Here is a 22,055-nt window from a genome sequence, read left to right on the forward strand (position 1 = left end):
AAAAAAAGATTCATACTTATATCAGTATTAATATCAAGAGTAAATCCTGAGCTAACAGGGAATATTGGTGTGAGATCAGTATGAATGGCATCTCAGGCCCGCGTAAATGACAACATTAAGAAACTAATGAAACCGAGGGGTGACTCATATCTGTTTTCTTACTATTATAGCAGGCATTCCCTTGGCAAATAGCATATCCTTTAGCTATGTATTCTGCGCTATTTTCCCTAACATCATTTCATGTTCTTATTTCTCTGCAGAAATTATTCTGTATGCGTCTTCAAGAGTGTTTTACTGTGGCCCTTGCTACACTCCTTTTCTCTTTTGTTGTTAGATGCAGCTCACAACACCTTCAGTTTGCCAGAAGCCAGAACTAAAAAAAATCTGTTTGCATAGGTATAAAATGTAAGTACACCAACAAGAAGTCAAACTTAATTTAAAGCTGATCTGGTTTTGATTTCCAGCATTCTTTCTAACTCATGTGATAAAAGGAAATAAATTTCAAATTAAACAATAAATAAAAAACACGGATCATTTCAAAGTGAAATTGCCAAAGGGCAATACCTTTCCCCTGTTTTTCCTCTTTTCTTTTAGACTGAATATGCTAGCAAGACAGATAAATATGTTCGAGTCAAAAAGAGTTCAGATCAAAACATTTCAGCCAACTGTGATTGTTTTGAGCATGCTGATGGTTGAAACAATTTCCTTATGACTGATGTGTCAGTGAGGCCTCCAAGTCCTCCTCCTTGCAGTGGAAGAACTGTCTGAAAGAGCCTTTGTGCCCTCCCATGTGTCAGTTTGCTTTGCCATCACATGCTTGCAGGAGAGGGTTCAAACACAACAGCCCTCATCTTAAAGTGCTATTTACTGTTATAAGTGTGTCGCAATGACAAGGGAGAGTGCTGGAAGGCTTTACTGCAAAACACATTGTTAGTTTATTCCTGCAGTATGAAGTGTTTTGAGACTACGATGCAGCTCTGACGTTCTTCAGCTCAGACCAGATTTTCCAATGGCCACAGGGTGCAGAGGTATGGTGGGATAACAGCTTTGGGAAAGGACATTGCGTTGTCACCAACAAAGTAATTAGTCTATCTTTCCTCATCTCAAAAGGGATGATAATCCTTTACACTTCTGGAAAAATTATCACCTTTGAGTTACAGAATTCTCATATTCCTGAATGAAATCACACACACACACACAAAATGTATCAGACTATAACCAAAACAAGCTTTTGTGTTACTTAACCTACATTAGTATTCTATTAGAACTTTGTGGTTATTTGGGTGCATTTAACTTAGTGGCACAAAGGCTTTAAAACCTCTCTCCAAGGGCTTTTAATTTCTTCATTTCATTTCTCAGCTGGGTTTTCCAACTCAGATATTGTACAGTGCTATTTCAGTTCATTACCACTTCATTAAAAGAGAGAGAGAGAGAGAAGAAGAAGAAAAAGAAAACCCAAATACTTTTGGAAAAATAACTCATATAGTTCAAATGGGCAGAGAAAATGGGGAAGATTGTTAACAAATTTAACCAAGACCATGCTTCTCGGCATACAATATCAATATGCAATCATATAAACTCATCAGAAGCTTCTATAAGATTTTGTTTGCATACTCCATTCTCTGCATTTTAGAAATTTGTCTAAGGAGAGGGAATCTGGATTGTTTCATAAGCAAACTATTGACGGAAAAAGAAAAAAAGAAAAAAAAAAAAAAAAGACTTTCTTAAAGCAGCACTTCTCAAATTTATGTATTTAATTCCTTCCAAAAGCATATATCATTTTAAGTACATCTATGTGTGCATCAATTGGATGTGATGGTAAAACTAAAAACTAAGGCAGCAAGGCTATTTGAAGAGAATCATAACGAGCACATTCACTTTGGAAAATAAAAACATGTTCTTTCAGGGGACCCATTCCTACTCATGTGACCAATGTTGCCTTGTTTATTTTGGGGCACTGTTAATCAAATCAGCAGTTGTACCTCTGTACAGAGAAAACAATGTGCTACGAACTGCTTGTTCCTGAATGAGCTATTGTTCGTTACATTATAGAGCATGTTTATAACAGGACAAATTATGAAATATGCTGAGGCAATTTCTTACCTGGTACCAGATTATGGAGCTTCTCTGAAATCCATAGATTTCATGTCTTATGTTAGGAGAGGAGGTAGAAATTCAGTGCAGTTCTAAAAACATCTCATACTCCTTAGGCTCGTAAAGGCTTCCTGTAACATTAGAGCTGCCTGAATTCCCTCATTGTGCTCATTTATCCACCAGTAATATTCTGGTAACTAACCAGGATATTGTAATTAAGAGTTAGCAATTCAGATGACAGGGTTTAAAAGAAGAGCTCATCAAAATATTTTGATAAAATTGAAACATTTTCGATGATATAAGTGCAAATTTCAGATGAATTGTCTGAAACAAAATGGAGTGCTTGTGTCTGTTTTGACTCTCCTGTTTCATCATGACTTGTTACTAAAAAAACGCTGCTTCAGCCTAAACTGGCAGCAAGTTCGTTAAAATGAAGTCTCCCTTGCTGTGCAATTGCCTAGTAATTTGATATTTTTTTCTGCTGATTCCAATAATGATTTATGCAAAATCTTGTTCATTAGCAATAGTGGCAGAAAAATCACTTCTGCTGGGTATCAGGAATTGTTAAGTTGAGCTTCTCTGGAAATTAATAACTGCACACTGCTCTTAGTCTGACTTAGGTCTAATTCTGCCTGCCAAAACAAAAACTCACAGCAATCCTATTCAAAAATTCAAGATTTCTTACAGCAATCCTATTCAAAAAGCAGCTTCGACATGGGAGAGGAAATACCTCAGAGATCTGTGAGTATCTAGCCTCTGTGATGAGACACCCCCGAGTCATAACCTGGAACAAGAGAAAGAGTATCTCTGAGGAAATGAAGGAAGGAACCAGCAAAACAGTAACTGTGCAAGGCCACATTTCTATATGGCTTTGTGGACATCCTCGCAGCTGAATAAGGGTGCTACATCAGTATCACAAATATGGTTCTGAATGCTGCAGCAGAAAAACACAACTGAAAATTCTGAAATATTCTCTCTGTATCTTTAACTCTGTGAGTTATAATTACATGTACAAAACAGGCCAGAGTGTGATACCAAATGCTGTTAAAACAGGTTCTAAAAAATTCAATCTTTCCTTTTTACAATAAAAAAATCTGAGGCATTTTCATCTGTGTCCAAAGCACATTATCTGAGTGAAGAACCAGCTTTCTTACTAGGCCAAAGTCTTCTCGTGTTTGGCTTGATTCCATACAAAAGGGCTGCAAAACAATGGCTAGAAAAACTTAATCTTCCATTCATTGAAGGTATTGGACAGCAATTTATATTAAAGTAAAAGCAGCATGGTAGTTCCATTTTCTGAGATTACATGTCAACAATAGTCTTCCTAGAAATACAGCCTAGAAATAATTGGACTTCAGATGTCAAAAAAAGAAATCAATGCAAATTAAAATCAGGTCATAGAAAAAAACAGAAGACAGCAATGAATACTAACTAACAAAGCACTACCAGGTTTGTTTTGCAAAATGCTTTTTGTTTCTTTTTTTCCTATAAATAGATTTGTGGTTTGTTTGTTTGTTTGTTTTTTCGTATAAATAGAGAAATACCTAACCGCCCAACTCCTTGCCTCTTGCTGATAAAAAAAACATATGCTGGACAGTGTTAGGCATTAGAGAAGAAAGAGACACCATTTCAACCTACTGAAGGGTACCAGTGACTTGACCAGGCCCTGTAAATCTTGGCCAATGAAAATCATCAAATAGTAACTATTGAGGAAACTCTGTGTTTCCCTAAACTACTAGCCTGGGGTGAGGTCTACAGGTTTGGGCATACATTCTTTTATTACTGATTACCTCTCTTATCTATATCTATATCTATATCTATATCTATATCTATATCTATATATTTATCTTATCTGTATCTATAACTGATTACCTCTCTTATTATCATTGTATTATATATAAAATATATAAATATAATATATATATATATATATATATATATATATATATATATATATATATATATATATTATATGTATTATAAAATATATGCATATAAATTATATATTGAATGTCCTGAGAATTAAATTCAGGAGGGTGTCTATATAGCCACCACCAGTACAAAACATCTAATTGTCAGGAGCCCATAAAGCAGTTTGTGTCAAGGTTAGAAACCCCCAGTGCCTCTGAGACTGCCCTGGAGGAACTTAGAAGCAGCACTACCTAAGTCACGCAGAGGGTTTGTTGTCAGTTTTCTTCATAACAGATACAAATGATGATCCAGGAGCATACACACAAATTCTTTTTCAGTCATCCCAGTAAAAAGTTAGGTCCTCTCTGTCACCAGATGGAAGAGTTTTTTGTATGAATCAAGGCTTCTTACAGCAAGGCGTATACTTCAGAAAGCACCATCCCATCATTAACCTCAGTGATGCTAAACTTCATGAACCATTACTCAGGAGTAATATTGGGGTTTGGAATTCAGCCACTACCTTCAGATCTAAGCATCAGCAGATACCTAGCCATCAGAAAAAAAATCACAAACATGTCATTTTTAGTACATATTATCTTATTGTTTATTTACTTTATCGGGAAATCTGGCATAGCTGCATTGCATTCCTAAGTCTTAAAGGTTTTTGTTATTGTTGTTTGGTTTCGGTTTGTTTATTTGTTTGTTTGTCTTAAAGAATAGTCATAACCAACAACTACATGCCACATGACTCAGGTTAATAAGAGCACACACTCTACATAACACAGAGTGCAACATCTACCCTGCCAGTAGAAAGTTCCTGTCCTTTCAGCATTGATTTTGTCAATGTTTATTTCCTTAACAGCCTCAGCTTGCTTCAGAATCAGTTTCCACAACAAAAGATGAGAGGTCACTGCCTTTTCAGAGCAGCTCTGAATACAAAGAATACAGAATTACATTAGTGCTCATCTTGGCAAAGAATGTGTGTGCATTGTTAAGTACGGATTTTCCTCTGTGGTAACTTTGCACCAGAATTTGAACTTGTGCACTTCAGATAAAGAGTTCTTCATTACAGTTTTATTCATTTTTTATCTCAATTATTTTTCTTGTTCCCATCATAGGCTATAGAGAAATTACAGTTTACCTGAGATCTCATTATATCAGAAAAGTATGAAACAAAAATAAAGTACAAGCAAAAATAATGTTTGTTGTAGATAGATGTCACAACAATTATTTCCTTATTGAGACAATTGTTACAGTTTGACAATTTTTAAAGACTGCATCTACAAAATAGATCTCACAGAAGGAAAGGAATTAATATTATTTCTGTTTGTCTTGAAAGTCCTCAGTTAAGGAAATGGTTTGACAAAACATGAAGTACCTCTCTAGTTTTCAGCTATATATTGAATGTCCTGAGCAAATTATGTAAATCTTGTATACCTGCAAAGCTCATGTTGCCAAGTATCCAAAAGTGTTACATAATTCCTTAACTTAGTGTCTCATTAGAAAACATGAGGTCTCGTTTTTTTTATGTGTATGTGTACGTGTAAGAAGGTAGCCTCTGAAATTTATCTCATTATAAAGAAAACAGTTCTTATACTCAGCCTGGTAAATTTAAATTCTTGTTATTGTCTAGCAGTGAAACCTGTCTTTGAAAATGAAGGCTGAAAATGTAACCATGTTATTCTTACATGAGTTATGTTTTCTTTATGGCAAAAGAAAGGTTGCAATTAAAATAAATTATTTGTCAATAATGTCTTGTGGAAGAAGGAAAGGAAGAAATTTAAGTTTCTTGAATCTCTGAGGGACACTTCTGGATACAACTGTAAATTCCAAGTTGAGGATGGTTATGAAACTGTAACACCATTGAATGAGTCAACAAATCATACATTTCCCTTGATCTCAAAGGAAAGAAGGATCAAATGGATTCCTGCAGGCTTGCAATTCTCTCTGAGTTCCTCAAATGTATTCAGGTAGATAAAATAGGAAAAAAAAAATAGAATTTCTATAAGAATCTTACTTGCTGTAGCAGTTGTTAACAAAAATGCTTGAGAAATTTTCCAGCTACATAACCAAATATACTTGCTGCTCTGCTCTCTGTAGAGGTTCTAGGTATATCTGTCATCATTAAGACCTCTGAGAGCAGCTTGACTGCTTTTTGTTTCTGTTTGAGAGTCTTTAAAGAACAGTCGGAAATTTCCACAGGCACTTCATTCCATTACTGTAATTCCTCTTTAACAAGAAACAGTTAGCAAGAAATTCTCCATGTTGATTTTATGACCCCAGAAGGCATGAACAGACTGGCTCTTTCTTTGAGCTTTGACTAACACGGTAAAATCTCAATGATGCATCACCCCACAGGGGACTGATAATAAGAAATCATTATATAATTATCCACCAGTAACTTACCAGACATTTAATTTTTACAGATACAATTTCATTTAATTCTGAGGCACAATAGAAATTTATTCTCCAAACTTGTAATACATTGTTTCTGTCATTATGAAATCCTGTGTGCAAATTGCACACTATCTCATTCATGGTGCGATTTATACAGGTTGATACATACTGTATAATTTCCTAAAAAATATTTCAGAGTACTTGCCGCTTAAGAACTAATGTAAATGCTTACAAAGGAGGAGTAAAAATTATGAGAGATTTTTGCTTTGTCTTCATAGATGTAGTCTTCACCAAAACGGAAAAAAAAGCTGTGCCAATGGAAGACACGTTCACTTGCACCTTCTGAAGACAAATAAACCTTAAAAATATACAAAGCTTTGAGACTATTGGTTATTTCATGGATGCTATGAAATAAAATCACCTATCTCCATCAGAAACAATACTGTTGTTAGTACCATCATTTCAGAGTTTTAACACTGTTGCAATAAAACAGCTTCATGTGAGTAGATAAGGCACTAAGATTTGATGTCGAAGGACTTGCACTTCAAAGATGAACAAGAAGTTCTCATGTACTAGAAAAGTAGAACAATTTATGGATGTTACAACATCTTCTTTGATTAAACAACCAGTAAAAGCTTCAACTCCAACAATTGCTGGACTGCTATCAGATCATCTGATTTTAAAACATATCTCAGCCAAATTAGCTTTAAAGCTTTGGGAAAAAATAAATGTTGAATTTCCTTTCATTCTGGTATGGTGTTTGGCCTCCTCTTCAGCTTAACCCAGATGCCATTATTTGGACGAAGAATTAGGTCTCCTGCCAAACCAAGCTCGTCTTGCTTTTGACAGGATTCCACCCAAAAGCGCCGCAGGATGAGGGCTAGAAGAGTTTTCTCTTCCATTTGTGCAAAGCGCTGACCTATGGATTACAGTGCAGCAAAAAAGGTGTTATTGTCAGGTTGCAGCAACCACTGTTGCATTTGTGCGTTCTTGGTGATACCCCCCAGGAACACAGGGCAGCAAGGACCATGCGCCTGCCTTGGGAACAGAATTAAGTGGGCCAAAAATCGATACTACAAAAATGGGTACTACTGAAACTAGTGCTTCTCTTTGCATGAGGCATCTGACTTTCCTGGGCCAACCTATAGCACATTTTTCTTCCCATAGTACACAATACTCAAACATCGAAGGGGAGATATTCAACAGTTTACATGGTCTTAATACAAAACACAGCCTTGTCATATCTCTTGGGTGGACTAAGCAGGAAAGAATGGATGACAGATGAGAGCAGCAGAAGATGCAACACACGGACAGCAGGAAGAGATAAATCCCACTGTTCCACATATGCAAGGAGGAGAAAAGGAGATACAAGTGCAACAGAACCAGAGGCAGACCATCCTTCAAACACTGTGTACATTGATGATTTGCTAGCACAGAAGCCAAAGTTTAATTTAGATTTTATAGAAAGGTGGAGAAGGAAAGGGGAGAACAGAGAAATAAGAGGGAAACCCAACTAAGCATCACAGTCCAAGTAGTTCACTCAAACTAAATTGAAGATAACAACAGAACACAAAACCCTGGTGTTCTAAATATTTTCTGTGCTCTTCTTTGTACAATCTGTACAGATGGATGTCTGTACACATGTACTCTGTGCTGGACTTCTGCAATGATATTAATAAACCACCTACCACGCACTCTCTGGCTGTACACACTCCTGTATATCTAGGAGCTAGCTAGTCACATAATACTAGATTAGATTTCTTTTTTGGAGCATGTGAAGACCTGGTCTGCTGTTCTTCTGGGAAGATCATCTATTCCCATTGAGACAAACTCCAAAAAATAAAATGAAAACAGAACATGTGTTTCCCATTCTTGCAAATGGCATGACAACTGTTGAATGTTCACCTTTTGCACTTACAATCAGTGCAGAGAACAGCCTTTCCACATGTTCAGTAATATAAATAATGATGCCTCTGTTCTGTGCATTGACAAATACTAAGTGTCTCAGTGGTACCTGAAGAACTAAGAAGTTCTGGGAAGACAGCAAAAACACCAAAGCAACAACAGTGTCAGAAAAAGAGAAAGAATACATCCTTTGCAGACTGCATGTTTGGGACACCCAGCTGAGATGATCAGATAGACAGATGACACATTTCCAGAGCAAAGTAACTGCAGAACATTTGCCTTCTCTCACTCCACAGCGTCCCACAGAACACAGATCAGAAGACTGTAAGCAATCCTGCCCTGATACAGGAGCCCATTCACATGCTGCCATGCAGCACAGGCAGCAAGAAGGAAACACCAGTCTGTGCACTGGGCCTTGGGAAGAAAAGAAACCCTTGGGAAGAAACAAAATGTTGCAGCTCAAGCCTGACAGGAGAGACAGCACTCAGAAGTCTGGGATGTCACCAAAAGGTGCATCAAGACTCCAGTTTCTGATACTCTCATTGCTGCTACGGTCACCACGCCAAAAGCAGCACTGGTACATCATGAAATCTTTATCTTCGGGTACATACCAATACAGTTCCTGGGACCAGCTGAGAAGGGCACATAAGCATATGGGTGTCTTCCCTTACTATTTTCAGGGAAAAAGCGCTCAGGCCTGAATTCCTCTGGCTCAGGGAAGATATCGGGATCTCTGTGCAGCACATAAGTTATGATAAGGACATTTGTGCCTTTTGGTATCTTATATCCTCCTGAAAGAAAACAGGGAGAGGAGGAAAAAAATAACAAAAACACAGCTGGGCAACTTAACAGCAAGAAAAATGACTTCCTATAGACAGACTCACAGTAAAATATACAAAAAAGAAAGCCCTGCTCTTTACTTGGGAAACACCTCCACTGAGATGCTGGCAGGAATGGAAGTGGCAAGCACAAGCAGAACAGGATCCCACTTACTAATACAGCAATCCTCTGCCACTGAACGGGCAAACATGGGAACTGAAGGGAAGAGTCGCAGGGCTTCTTTCACAACACACTCAAGGTATCGAAGCTTCTTCAAATCATCCACTGTAACAGGACGTTCTGTGTTGCCTGGCCAAACACAGATAGGGGGGTGAACATGATGGACACACCTCATTTTTGTTTAAACAAACACATCTTGACTTCCTCCAGGAGTTGGGACCATCATGCACCAAGACCATGCATTGTATTACACAGATATTGAATACATGCCTTGTCACAAGGATGTAAGGTTGGCTGTAATCTCCTACACACCCTTCCAGTACCTCTCCCCATCACCCCTAACAGCTGAAAGCTTCAGCATGTCCACAAGGTCTGTTCCTACATCCCCTTCTACCTGTAGGCTCATAATGTATCTATAACAGTACCACCCACAAATACAAACACCACCACAACCCCAATGAAGGAGTAATAGAAACGTACCAAATACCTCATCCAGTTCTCTGTGAACTTTCTTCTGGACTTCAGGATTACATCCGAGCAAGTACAGGACCCAGTTCATAGAAGCTGCTGTTGTATCATGGCCCTAGAGGTCCAGATTTACAGAGACATTCACTTCAACACTATACATGAATGTGGTATGTTTAGGTATGCTATATAAATACTTAGGTATACAGCTAGTAGGGAAAGTGAGATAAACTCACTACTTCAAGAACCACAAGGAGAAGAAATAAATAAATAAAATAAATAAATAATAAGAAAATAAAAATAAAGTGTTGAACTCTATCCAACACTGATTAGCAGGATTTAAGATGATCCATGATTCTGTAAGGTGCATGAAAACTGACCAAAAGGGAAAAAGCATTGAAATAACCCAATAACAGGAATTCAGTGACTGACTACTATAGCTATACATAGGTTAGCAGCTCTCACTGTTTTTCCCCTTCCAAAGTGTCAGATAATCCGTTCAGAGAGGTGTATCAGAGCAGTATCCCAGTATGTCTACACAATGAAATGGATGTATAGTCATCTTTTTGTTTACTGTCCAGTCAGTAACATAAGAACTTGGGTGCCAATAACTGGTGCCAATGACTACCACAAAAAGGGTCTAATGACACAGTAGAGTAGCCACAGGGGGGAATACTACCTGGCTTCCTATAAGTAGAGAATCAGCTATCACTGTTCTCAGAACCGTTTAAGAGCAAGGAAAGGAAAAGAAAAAGGGAATGCCCCCCCCCCCCCAGCCAAAAAAAATAAAATAAAAATAAAAAACAGAGGGGAACATAAAAGGGAAAAACTGGCCATTGAATTATTTTGATACTTAAAATGGCCACTTATTATGAAGTTCAAAATGCTATGGAGTCGCTTAGGAATGGTAAAATAGCAAAAGAGTTTCTCTAGATTAGAGCAACATTAATACATCTCTGAACTAAGTTCTTCTGTGACAGATTTCAGGTCCATCTAATGGAATTGTGTGGAAAACAGCCTTATTCAGATCCTTCACTGGAGAGGGAACCACACATGAGGAGATGGTACCCAGAAGACACTACCAATGCACAATCATGACAGAACCACGAGGTTACAGCCAACATGGCGAGGCTTAAAATGTGAGAACTGACAAAATGCAAGACAAAACATTGAATTCATTTAGAGTTCTCAATGGCATGAATGAGGTTTGTAGCAGACGCTGAGATGACATATCAACCATCAAACTGGTATTGTACATCTGCTTGTATGAGTAAAACCTGCTGACATAGGCAGGACCTGCCACATGTATTGCCCAATATTTTGTCAGGGCAGTTTCCTCTTCCAGGGATAAAATAACTTTATAACTTTATAATAGAAGTTGCTTCCTAAACTAAGAAAAAAAGAGTGTCATTGCCTGTAAATGGTGAATCTTAAGTTCTGGGAGAAAAAAAAAAAGAAAAAAAAAGAAAAAAAAAGGCAAGCACAAATAAATACAAACAAAAAAAAACAAACCATTGGCTCCCTTTGGTACCTCAAACATGAAAGTATCCACTTCTTCACGAATGTCCTTGTAGCTCAATTTGTTCCCTTCATCATCTGTTGCATTCAGCAGCATGTCCAGGAAAGCTTCTCTCTTTTTGGAACCTCTTTCTTCACTGTTCACATCAGTATCACGTTTCATTCGTTTGGTGTTTTCAAGTTCTGCAGCTTTTTCTGCAATGACCTGAGATTAAAACCAGTATATTAGATGTGGCATGCAGTGTATGTGCTGCATAAATCACACAGGTTCATCCTAATTTGTTAAAACAAAAATATCCATCTGTAGCAGTCTACATGAGGTAGGCCTAGTTAGCATAGCTGTTACCATTGGCTTGTGATCTTAATCAATTTTTTATTTTAGTAGATTAAATATGACCAACATCTTGTCCCAAACAATAGAATTAACCTTGAAAAGATTTTGTCTATTCAAGAAAACAGTCAAACTGTTCAATGTGTTGAACACCAAAAAGTGTGAACACATCAAGAATATCTGGAACAAGCTTATTGTTAATGCCAGCAATGGCAACAGCAAGTCAGAAAACATCACCACAATTTGAGCAGAGCAATCACCAAGAAGAAATCTACCCAACCCAATAAATAAGGAAAGAAACATGTTTCCAACCTCTGGGGAACTCGGGGGAATGAAGAGAAAGACACCACGGCACCCCAAAAGCCTACATCAGGACTACACATAGCATGGCTGGAACCACTACACTGAAGCCTCACAGTTTTTCTTTGGTATCAGAGCAGTGGTTGACCTTCCTCTTTTTAGGTCAAAGCACAGCCCCAATGACAGATGGGAAGTTCCTGCCATCACCATCATTGCTGTAAGAGCACAATGAAGGTCTTCAGTAAACTGGCCAGTATCACTCTCAACTTTTTTTTTTAAAGGTTGTGTAATACTTGATTCAGTTCAGAAGAAGCACTTAATGAGGGAACTATAATTATGCACACACGTCGTTTCAAATATACACTTATAATAACACATGCAAAACCACCTCATCTCTTCTTTCTGTCAGCACCTATGCTAGGTGATATTATTATTTAGTGTTCCTTTAGTGTTCCTTTTCTGAGATTTGGTGTCTTATATCCAGTGCATCAGCCCAGCATGGAAGGACAGCAGTACTATTACCTTAAGGCTCTTTCTCTTGCTTCACTGCTGCAATTTCCAATAAGAGGAAGCAAAATATAACCTAAGCTACTTAAAAACAACTCTAATGAGAATTTTTCTCTGACAGAACACAACATGATAGACATGCCCATTTCTCTATACACTGCAGGAGTGCATGGTCACTATGACTCATTATATGTACTGAAATTTCAGGGACTATTTCTTTTGCTGTGGGCAATGGCACTGTGGGGTACATAAACACTTCCAGGAAAACAGCCTCCTGGTAACATCTTAACAGCAAGCTTGGGAGGGCAGCCATTGGCAAGAACAGCACAGAGGCTACTTACTGAGAAAAAAAGGTGTTCCTTTCACAGTCTAAAATAGTAAGAGAAGACTGCATTTTATGCAAAGTCAGTGATGTATGTTTTATGGTTTCCATACCAAAGTCTTCTACTTTTCATGTGAGGACCCATGAACGTTCAGTCACCTTAGCAATTCTTCTCCAAATGAAGGAAAACAAATGCGGGCTTCCATATCTGAGGACTGGACCAAGTCTCATTACCAGTATATTTGTTTTACTGCTACAAACTTGGCAGAGAACTGTTATAGGCAATTAAGATGGACAGAACAAGAATTTGGTGAACACCTATTGTTTATTTCAGTTGTCCAGGACCAATGAGTCCTGTTATTCCCTTGGAGTAATACTCCCCTGCTTAAAAACAAGACTGCCTTACAGAGAAGATATGTATTGGCTTCATTTTAGGGGATTCCTCAGCATCCCAAAGGATAGTTCTTTTAATAGGTGCACAGTAAGAGTGCTGATTCTCATCTGCAATTTGGAAGCTAGCTACTAAGTGCAAAACTTTCCATCAACTATAATGTGGCATAAATAAATAAATAAATAAATAAATAAATAAATAATAATAATAAAAGGCCATACTGTATCTGTAAAATTGTGAAGGATCTTAAGATTCCTCTCATGTTCTCTTCCTTCCTTAAACAGAATATACACAAGATCATGCCAAAGCCAAGGGCTCTTCTGTCGCTGTTGGATTAGATCACTCATCCTAGGGGCACAAAAAATTACATCACATAACATTTCTTGACAAAAAGTAAATTCACAGCACAATTTCAAGAACCAAAAAAAGAAGTCGTGCCTCCCTCTACCTCTCTCTATGAAACAGAGATAAACATGTTGTATGGGTTTAAACACATTCATCTGAAGGTAAAGCTGCTATTCTTTGCTTTCTGATCTCAAAATCTGTCATCCACCCCAGCATTCAGCATCACTATGACATCTATCTTTAAGCACCAATCTTTGAGAAGGAGAGCATATGTCCTTTTAGTGGCGGTCCTCTTGAAGCAGGTATATTCAGTCACCCAGTCCGTTCCCACCCCACATCAGTAAAGCATTGACCACATATCCTGAAAAGACATACAACTTGTACTAGGTCTCCAAATATCTGTCCTGTGACCTCAAACAGCCATCTGGAAACATTACGTTTCTACTTGACTGTCCAGATGCTATGTATGTCAGACATCACATGAAAAGTACTGGAAATAAAGAATCAGTCACAATATACAGATTCAAGGACACTCAAACAACTGGAGTATACGTGAAAGGGCTGACTGTCATGGCTGTTCACCTCTTTTACATGCATTTGGCAGCAGAAAGAGACTCAGAGGAATTATTATCTCCAATACCAATGGATTAACTGAATAGCAGCTGACACCTTTTCACAGCCTTAACCTCCCATTGCATACACTCACAACAGAAGATGTCTTTAAAAACTTCAAGAATTTTCCTTACCTTCTTGGTTATCTATATCTACCTGTGTCACCCCCACCTCCACCCCAGCTCACAGAGCAGATGAACTGACACTGGCAGCAACAACTCCAACCCAACTACAACGTAGCCAAGGAAAAACCTCCATTTACCTGTAGATAGCACGAACATACTCAGAATCCTTATTCTCCTGAGCACCCACATTCCTTCCCATCGCTGTTTCTAGGAGAAGGAAATCATCAACATTTCACAAGTGCAAAATGAAATGCAGAGTCCCTGTATACAGTAAGTTAATATTGCTTCCAGACTTTGATTGTCACCACACTGTCAGTTTGATGCATAAATATGCACAACCCTTTCTAGATGAGAATTTTGCTTTTCCTTTCCATGCACAGCAGTCATGCTCCTTAAGAAAACCTCCCTTCAGACTCCTACCTCTGTCCTGCTCATGCCACAAACTAAGCTCACCACTCACCTGACCAGAGGCATATGAGACCCTAAGAGAAAGGATGCCCTTGGGAGGATGGCAATGCCTTCACACAGTAAGCAGAGATATTCCCATATCTCCTCACACAACATGACACAGCTGTACTCACAAGCCTCTGCACCACTCACAGCATCACCACAATAACTAAGGAGGACTTACCACAGATGATATCAAGGGCACACAGAGTGACATCCAGAAAGATATCAAATGGTTCCTTGTCAACATGCTTCTCAAGTTTCTCCAACAAAACACCCCCTTGCTCATTCATAACCTCGAGAAAGTCATTTAAAATTGAGAAGTGGAATGTGGGAGTTATCATCTTCCTCCGTGACCGCCACTTGTCTCCAGTGCTGCAAAATTGACAGCGGAGAGGGACAGGTTAAAACTCCAACTCAAAGATAAAACCCTCCCCATCACAGAAAGCACACAGTAAGAGCTGCAACCTGGAGCACCTTCACAAATGGGCATGCTGTGGCTGACTTTTCAATATCTCCACAGCACTCCTCAGAAGGAGCAAATTGGAAATTTTTCTTATTCCATCTCTCTCTGAAGCACAAACCAACATTTCTATATCTGCTGTCAACAAATGAAGTTGCCAACAGATCTTCAAACAGTACACCCCATGGTCACTCAGTGCACAGGCTGAGGGAGAGAACAGAAGCCATCTGTAGGACAAACCAGCTCTTCACCATCAAGGTCTCGACTCACCACAGCATCTCTGTGAATCACAGCCGGTGCTTGCCTATCCACTGAATAGGAAATGAGGAATCTAGGAAATTAGAAAAATAGGAAATCTAATCTAGGAAATGAGGACCAAGGAGAACTAGGGCACAGGAATGCTATGCCAATGACTGCTTGGAGTGATTCCTCAGAGGCAGGCAACAACCTTCCACATGTCAGCGAATGAGCATGGAGCCGCAGCTGATGCTACTGGCTTTCAGGGGTTCTTGTTTGTTTTCCTGAACCAGGTGCCCCATAAGCACACAGCTGGCTTCTCTGCTTACAGAGCAAATCCTCGCATCACTCCTCTGGCATTGGACTAGCTTATCAGTTGTCTTCTACTACTGGCCTTAATCAGTAAAGACAGGAACATTATCCTCTCATTATGTTTTTGCAAGCACAAGAAAGTCAAAACATCTCTAAAAGTCTACCTGGAAAAAAAAAAAATAGTAAGGAAGGAACACTAGCAGGAACCATACACCACACCTGACACCCAGGGACCTCAGCTCTGCACTTTGCTACTGATTACTGTCCCCCTTGCTTGAGGGGCACAAACAAAACACAGGTAAAAAGGCATTCCTTATCCTCCCACATATACTTGCACCTTCCACACCATGATTGCAGCTGGCTTTTCCACCAGCACAGTCTCATCAAGAAGCACCAGAATGGCACTTGTGAGAGCTCCAAACAGGCAACAAAGCTCCACTAACAGGGGAACCTTGATACACAGAAAGACACAAAGTTACCAGAGCCACTCTATACTTGCGTTGTTCCAACTCTTGAATATCTACATCACCCAGACCAAAAACTTTCCTCAACCCTACCAAAGACTGAAGAACACCAAAGACTTTATTTTCCCTCTCTCCATTCCTTTTTTGCACTCATCCAGCCTCACTTATGAGCCTCCACTTCATGAGGGAAACAAAGGACAGGGTACAGATACTCTCCCATCTTACCCCAAAGCATCGCCAACCTCAGGTCCATCATGAAGGTTTGCAGCTTTACCAGCTGAAATAAGCAACACAGTCACAGTTCTGCCACAGTAACATTACTCCACACAACAGTCAAAACATCCAGCAGGTAGCATCGCAGACTAGAAGACACCACTAGCCACAGGATACAACTTTTCAAAAACTCAGATTCTTCCCAAATCTCTGGGCAAAAATGTATCAATGGTAATTTTTTACAAAAAATAGATAATACAATTATATTTGTATTGGGCACTAGCTACTAAAGAAAAACAAAGACTATCACAAGGAATAAGATTTCTAGAGCTATCATTTTACTATACCTTGTCAGAAGTCCAGTCCCCAACCACGGATGCAGAAATTTGTACAGGAATGATTTTTCAATATGTTTTGAACTACTCAGAATAACCTGTCAGAAAACAAAAAGAGGGGGAAGAACGTTGCTTGTTAGATGGAGAGAGATATCTTCAGCTGACATAATTTCACAAAACTTCAACTTCTCCAAGAAAATATCCTGAGCCTCATAAAATGCTGGTACAAAGTGGAAATATACAGTCTACACCCTCAAGTCTTTCTGTAACTATCCCAGTCCTGAAAAACAGGGAAATAGTCAGAGACTACAACTAGAAATCCCCTTATCTTTCTTAAAAAGAAAAATCTGCATTACAAAATTACCAGCAGAGCTCAGAGAAAACCCAGTGGTTTTCAGCCATAACCAAATTCACAGTACCATCTCTTTCATCAGCATTTGCAGAAAAATTGGCTGTCTGCAAGGGCCTTTCTTAATAAGAAGAAAATCCAAGCTCATCTTCCCTGATAACACCACACTGAAGGCCTGGAACAACCAGCTCAACAACCTGCAGCCCCTAAACAGGCATACACCTTGCTTTATTTTCTCACATAAAAAAAACATCAATACACAATGTCAGCAGGCAACAGGGTGAACTCTGCACTTACTCCCTCATAAAATAAGTAGCTTTTCAGCACAAACTGGTACAAGTGGTACATCCTGTATCTTTTCCTCCGAGTCATCTTTTGCACACCAAATCTTTGTTCTCCACCTTGCCCTACACTTCTGCCCATTGATTTCAATGTTGTATCACCACCCAGTGTTCAATACTCACTGTATACCATAACAAGGAAACAGCTCTATCTTCACAGTTCATGAACAATCACTGTTCAGAGCTAAACATCATTTCATGGCATCAAGATAGACCCATCAAGTTCTCATGCAAAAGTCAAACAGGCACAAGCACTGCAAAAAGCATTTTGTAATGTTTTACCTCTATTCCAATGGTCCAGATACCCTTCTATTGTCTTTTTAGTTCTGGTTTGGAACAGAAGGTTTAACAATTCAAAACAAAGCTAAAGGAGATGCTTCATTGTACAAAACATACTTACTCTATGCTTTCATTTTGCTGGCTCAACTTCAGTATTGATTTTTTCCTAGACTAAGCTTTTTTTATTTTTACACTTTCAGCCTCTCTTTAGCATTGGCTCAGAGGATAACCTCAAGTAAAATCAGTTCAAGCCCTTTTTTGCAAAAATTACATTGGTAGAATAGAAACTCATAGGTTAGACACTGCTCTGCCTGAGAGTGGTCTAGATGGAAAGGAGACAAGCACACTCACCTCCACACTATCAGGATGATACAAAACAGTGACAGGCAATGGTCCTAACCAAATTTTGAACAACGGCTGTTTCCTGAAATCTTCAGCATACTTTTGTAGTTGTTTAAAAAAGCCTGGAATAATAAAAAATAATAACAAAAAAGCAGGTTAGAATTTTAAAAGATTTATTTTCTGAATAAGCAAGACTTCTGCAATGGAGTTTTTTATAATATGCATTATAATTATATTTTTGCTGTAGTTTTATCTTGCTACCATGACAAAGCAGCTTATTTTGCACCTGTCAATTAGCTGTTCTGCAGGAGCACTTTTTTATGGCTGTGCTCTTGAAGGTGCTGTATTCTAGAGAATCCCCACCACACTGTAGACAAGGCAGTTTGATTTAAGTTTTTCCAGAGCTCTGCAGCATGGGCCTGTTGCAATACAATGCTCTTTGTCATAACTTGAACCAAATTAAACTTTATCAAGACTATGCTTATACTTTGGTTTACCTGACACTAACCAAAATACTACATCAGGACATTTCTTTAGTTACTAAGTACAGCATCAAGCCTTTTCCCATCTAAGACTTGGTTCACAGATACTACACTTGTGATGCACAGACAAGCAACATAGACCACAGTAATGGCAGAGCACAGTGCAGGGACAAGTATCACTTGAAATGTCTAGCTTCTGTTAGCTGGACTCCTGAAGAAAATAATCTATGGAGCCCTTACACTTATTGTTTGCCTGGAAAAAAAATAAAATTAAAATTAAAAAATATATATTTTTTTCTATTCCTGTGTGCTTAAATCTTCTCACTCTCTCTCAGCCCCAATTATCAGTGATGGTTTGCCATTCTAGCAGAGGCCTTTAACAGCCAGCTGTTGCAGGATTAAACACCACCCTCACATTTTAAGAAACCTTACTGAAGGATAAGTGATTGTTTAAAAGGCCATCATGGATTTAGCAATTCAAATGTCCCTATCTCTAAGGGCACAAAGTTCATAGGATCATTTATATCTGAATCATCTGAGAGATACCACAATTGCACAGTCACCAGTTGGACTTCATAGGGGTGAGATTGACAGTCCGGCCAGTTCTTGACACACTAATTTATGCTCTCATCTAGTCCATATCTTGCCAGTTTAGCTACACAGAAAGAGTGAAGGTTCTATCAAAGACTGAAGGCACAGCTAAGTCTGAAAATAACCTAACAACTCAGCATGCTAAAATTCCCTTGCACACTCATTGGGTGAAGAATATTGTTAAAGTCCTTTTTCCTCCCAAGTTAAAAGCTCTGTTTGGATTACAGCTAATAGCTGTGCTCAGTGTTACAACACAGTGCTCAGTATTAGTAAACAAGTACTTCTTGTGAAGGCAGCCCAGCGCCCCTCTTTCTTGCAGAAATACAGACCACAGCATTCCCCCTCCATGTCACTAACAACTTGAAACGGGCCCCAGTCCAGCATCAGTGGTTGGAAACCACTATCAATCTGAACTTCCAACAAATCTTTAACTAATAATAAATGCCACATTTATACAGTTCCTCTCCTCTTTCCCACAGGGCTGGCTTCTCGCTCAGTTCTCCTCTGTAGGTTGCCCATGGTCCCAGAGCAACCTATAGGCGATGGCAAACCCTACAATCCACTCACCCACCTGAGCACCTCCTGCACCAAAACCCCTCACAGCACCAGGACCCCACAGCTGGGAGGTAAACTGCCCCTACCTTCTCCCTTTCGCTCCAACAGCAGAGCATTTCCCAGCACGGGATAGCAGGGGCTGATACCCGGGATGGGCTTCATCACCCGCCACCGCCACCAGTAGTCCAGAAGGGAGGGCAGGAAGCACATGATGACAACCGTCAAGAGCAGGGTGACGGCCCCAGCCACCCAGGGCAGCAGCTGGGTGCCCCCCGCGGTTCCCAGCATGACCTGCATGTCTGCCTTGCAGCTCCTGCTCCAAGCTTTGCTCCCCGCTGGCACGCTCGGGATCCTGCGTCAGGCCCAGCTGGCGCTGCTCGCAGCCGCTTTGCAGTGAGCAGACAGCCTGGATCCAGGCCCTAAGAGCAGGAGGCGGAGCTGATAGACAGGGCCCAGAGGCACAGCTCGGAGAGAAGGAAATAAACGATGACGTGATAAGCAACCGCACAGAGAGGCTGCCTGCCAGCAGCTCACGACAGCAGAGCAGCCAAAGGGAACAGCGCCGCTTCCATGTCCTCAGCTGAAGAGTCACAGGAGCTTTCAGAGGCCCCACACAGTTTCTTAGAAGGAAAAGGACAAATGGCTGTCAAGAAAAAAAACTCTGCCCTGATTTGGGGAGGACAAATGTTTTCAATAGTGCTTTCCTCCGTATGTTTTCAGATGCTCAGGGAACACAGTTTTGCTGAGCAGAACCTCTCCAGTACTCTGCAGCACAGTGTCTGAAGGCTGTGAAGTGCTTAAGATGGGGAAGCATCTTCCATGGGTAGGCAGCCCAAAGGGTTTAGACAAATCAGAGCCCATACAGACCCACGATCTAGAAGAGCCCTGCAAGACACACACATGCTTCTCCACTCAAATGGCTTTTGCTGATCTCTCTATTGAATGCTCAGCCACCAGCTGAAGGGTGACAGTGACGCGACTTGCAGCACCAGCACATGTGTCACAGGCACACTGACCTGGAGGCAATGCAGGCACCCAACAGCAGGGGCTCTTCTCTGCATGCTGAGAGTCTAAGTGAACCCGGGGGAGGGGAGGCGGGGGGGCTGGAATTAGGCCAGCAAGCAACTTGCACAGTGCTTGGGTAGGAGGGGTGCATCATGAAAAGAAGCAGAGCCAGCAGGTCAAGGGAGGTGATTCTCCCCCTCTACTCCACACTCATGATACTCCACCTGGAGCACTGCATTCAGATCCAGGGCCCCCAGCCCAAGAGGACATGGACCTGCTGGAACAGGTCCAGAGGAGGGCCATGAGAATGGTCAGAGGGATGGTGCACATCTCTTACGGAGACAGGCTGAGAGAGATGGGGATGTTCAGCCTGGAGAAGAGAAGGCTCCAGGTAGACCTTATTGCAGCCTTCTAATACATAAAGAGTGCCTACAAGAAAGATTGGGAGGGACTCTTTACTAGGGTACATAGTGATAGGACAAGGGGTAATAGCTTTAAACTGAAAGAGGGGAGATTTACATTAGATAAAAGGAGGAAATTCTTTACTCAGAGGGCAGTGAGGCACTGGCACAGGTTGCCCAGAGAAGCTGTGGATGCCCCATCCCTGGAGGTGCTCAAGGTCTGGTTGGATGGGGCTTTGGGCAACTTGGACTGGTGGGAGGTGTCGCTGCCAAAGGGAAGTGGGGTTGGATCTAGACGTTTGTTAAGGCACGTTCCAACCCAAATGATGCTATGGTTCTGTGACTCTACAACGACAAGCCCTACTGCATTTCCTACTTTTGGAAGATATTAGCAACTCAGAGAAGAAACACAAATAAAGAAAAATCATCAGAAGCTAAGGAAGCTGATGACCTTTGGTAGAAGAATTGAGTAAGTGTTAGCACTTTGTTTCTACTGTCTCCCAGCCAGCACTTTATCATAAAAGCTGACATGCATTTTTCTTCACAGTAAACAACTGGGAATGAACTTTGCTACTATTGCATGGAAAAAAAAAAAAAAAAAAAAAAAAAAAAAAAAAGCAGATAAATCGTCTACTTTGTAAACACTAAAAGCAAGCTACACTGCCAACAGTATCCTCTTATCTTCAGATGGCATCTCATGAAGGATGGTAGTGTGCAGGACTAAGTGGATCACCTTCTGCCTATGCGATCAGCTGGGTAATTATATTCTTTTCTTTACAAAAACCTTACATTTTTTGTTTACTCTCATGGAACTGATAAGATGAAGTGGCAAATCATGATTTCTGAGTCAACAATCTGTGTTTCTGAGTGCTGATAATTTCTTGTGAAGGAAAACAAAAACAAACAAACAAACAAAACAGTGAAATAACAAAGGTACAGTGAAAAGCCACAGGAGAAGCAGTAGGGAACACAGCAGAGCAAACTTTGCAGGTAGCTGCCAGCAGCTGGCAGTGGTGA

General features: G+C 40.0%; 1 protein-coding gene across 1 annotated transcript; it reads right to left on the bottom strand.

Moving 5' to 3' along the window:
• Positions 1 to 4,584: 4,584 nt before the first annotated feature.
• On the bottom strand, positions 4,585 to 20,067 carry CYP4V2 (cytochrome P450 family 4 subfamily V member 2). Its single transcript, XM_005008977.5, has 11 exons — positions 19,719 to 20,067; positions 18,014 to 18,126; positions 16,706 to 16,791; positions 14,854 to 15,044; positions 14,360 to 14,429; positions 13,362 to 13,488; positions 11,303 to 11,494; positions 9,787 to 9,889; positions 9,301 to 9,435; positions 8,919 to 9,098; positions 4,585 to 7,321 (listed from the first exon to the last, which is right to left on the bottom strand). Exons 1-11 carry the CDS (start codon positions 19,927 to 19,929, stop codon positions 7,146 to 7,148), a joined length of 1,584 nt encoding a protein of 527 aa, XP_005009034.1. The 5' UTR covers positions 19,930 to 20,067; the 3' UTR covers positions 4,585 to 7,145.
• Positions 20,068 to 22,055: the final 1,988 nt, after the last annotated feature.

The sequence above is a fragment of the Anas platyrhynchos genome, chromosome 4 (assembly GCF_047663525.1).
Source record: "Anas platyrhynchos isolate ZD024472 breed Pekin duck chromosome 4, IASCAAS_PekinDuck_T2T, whole genome shotgun sequence".
Taxonomy (NCBI): Eukaryota; Metazoa; Chordata; class Aves; order Anseriformes; family Anatidae; genus Anas; species Anas platyrhynchos.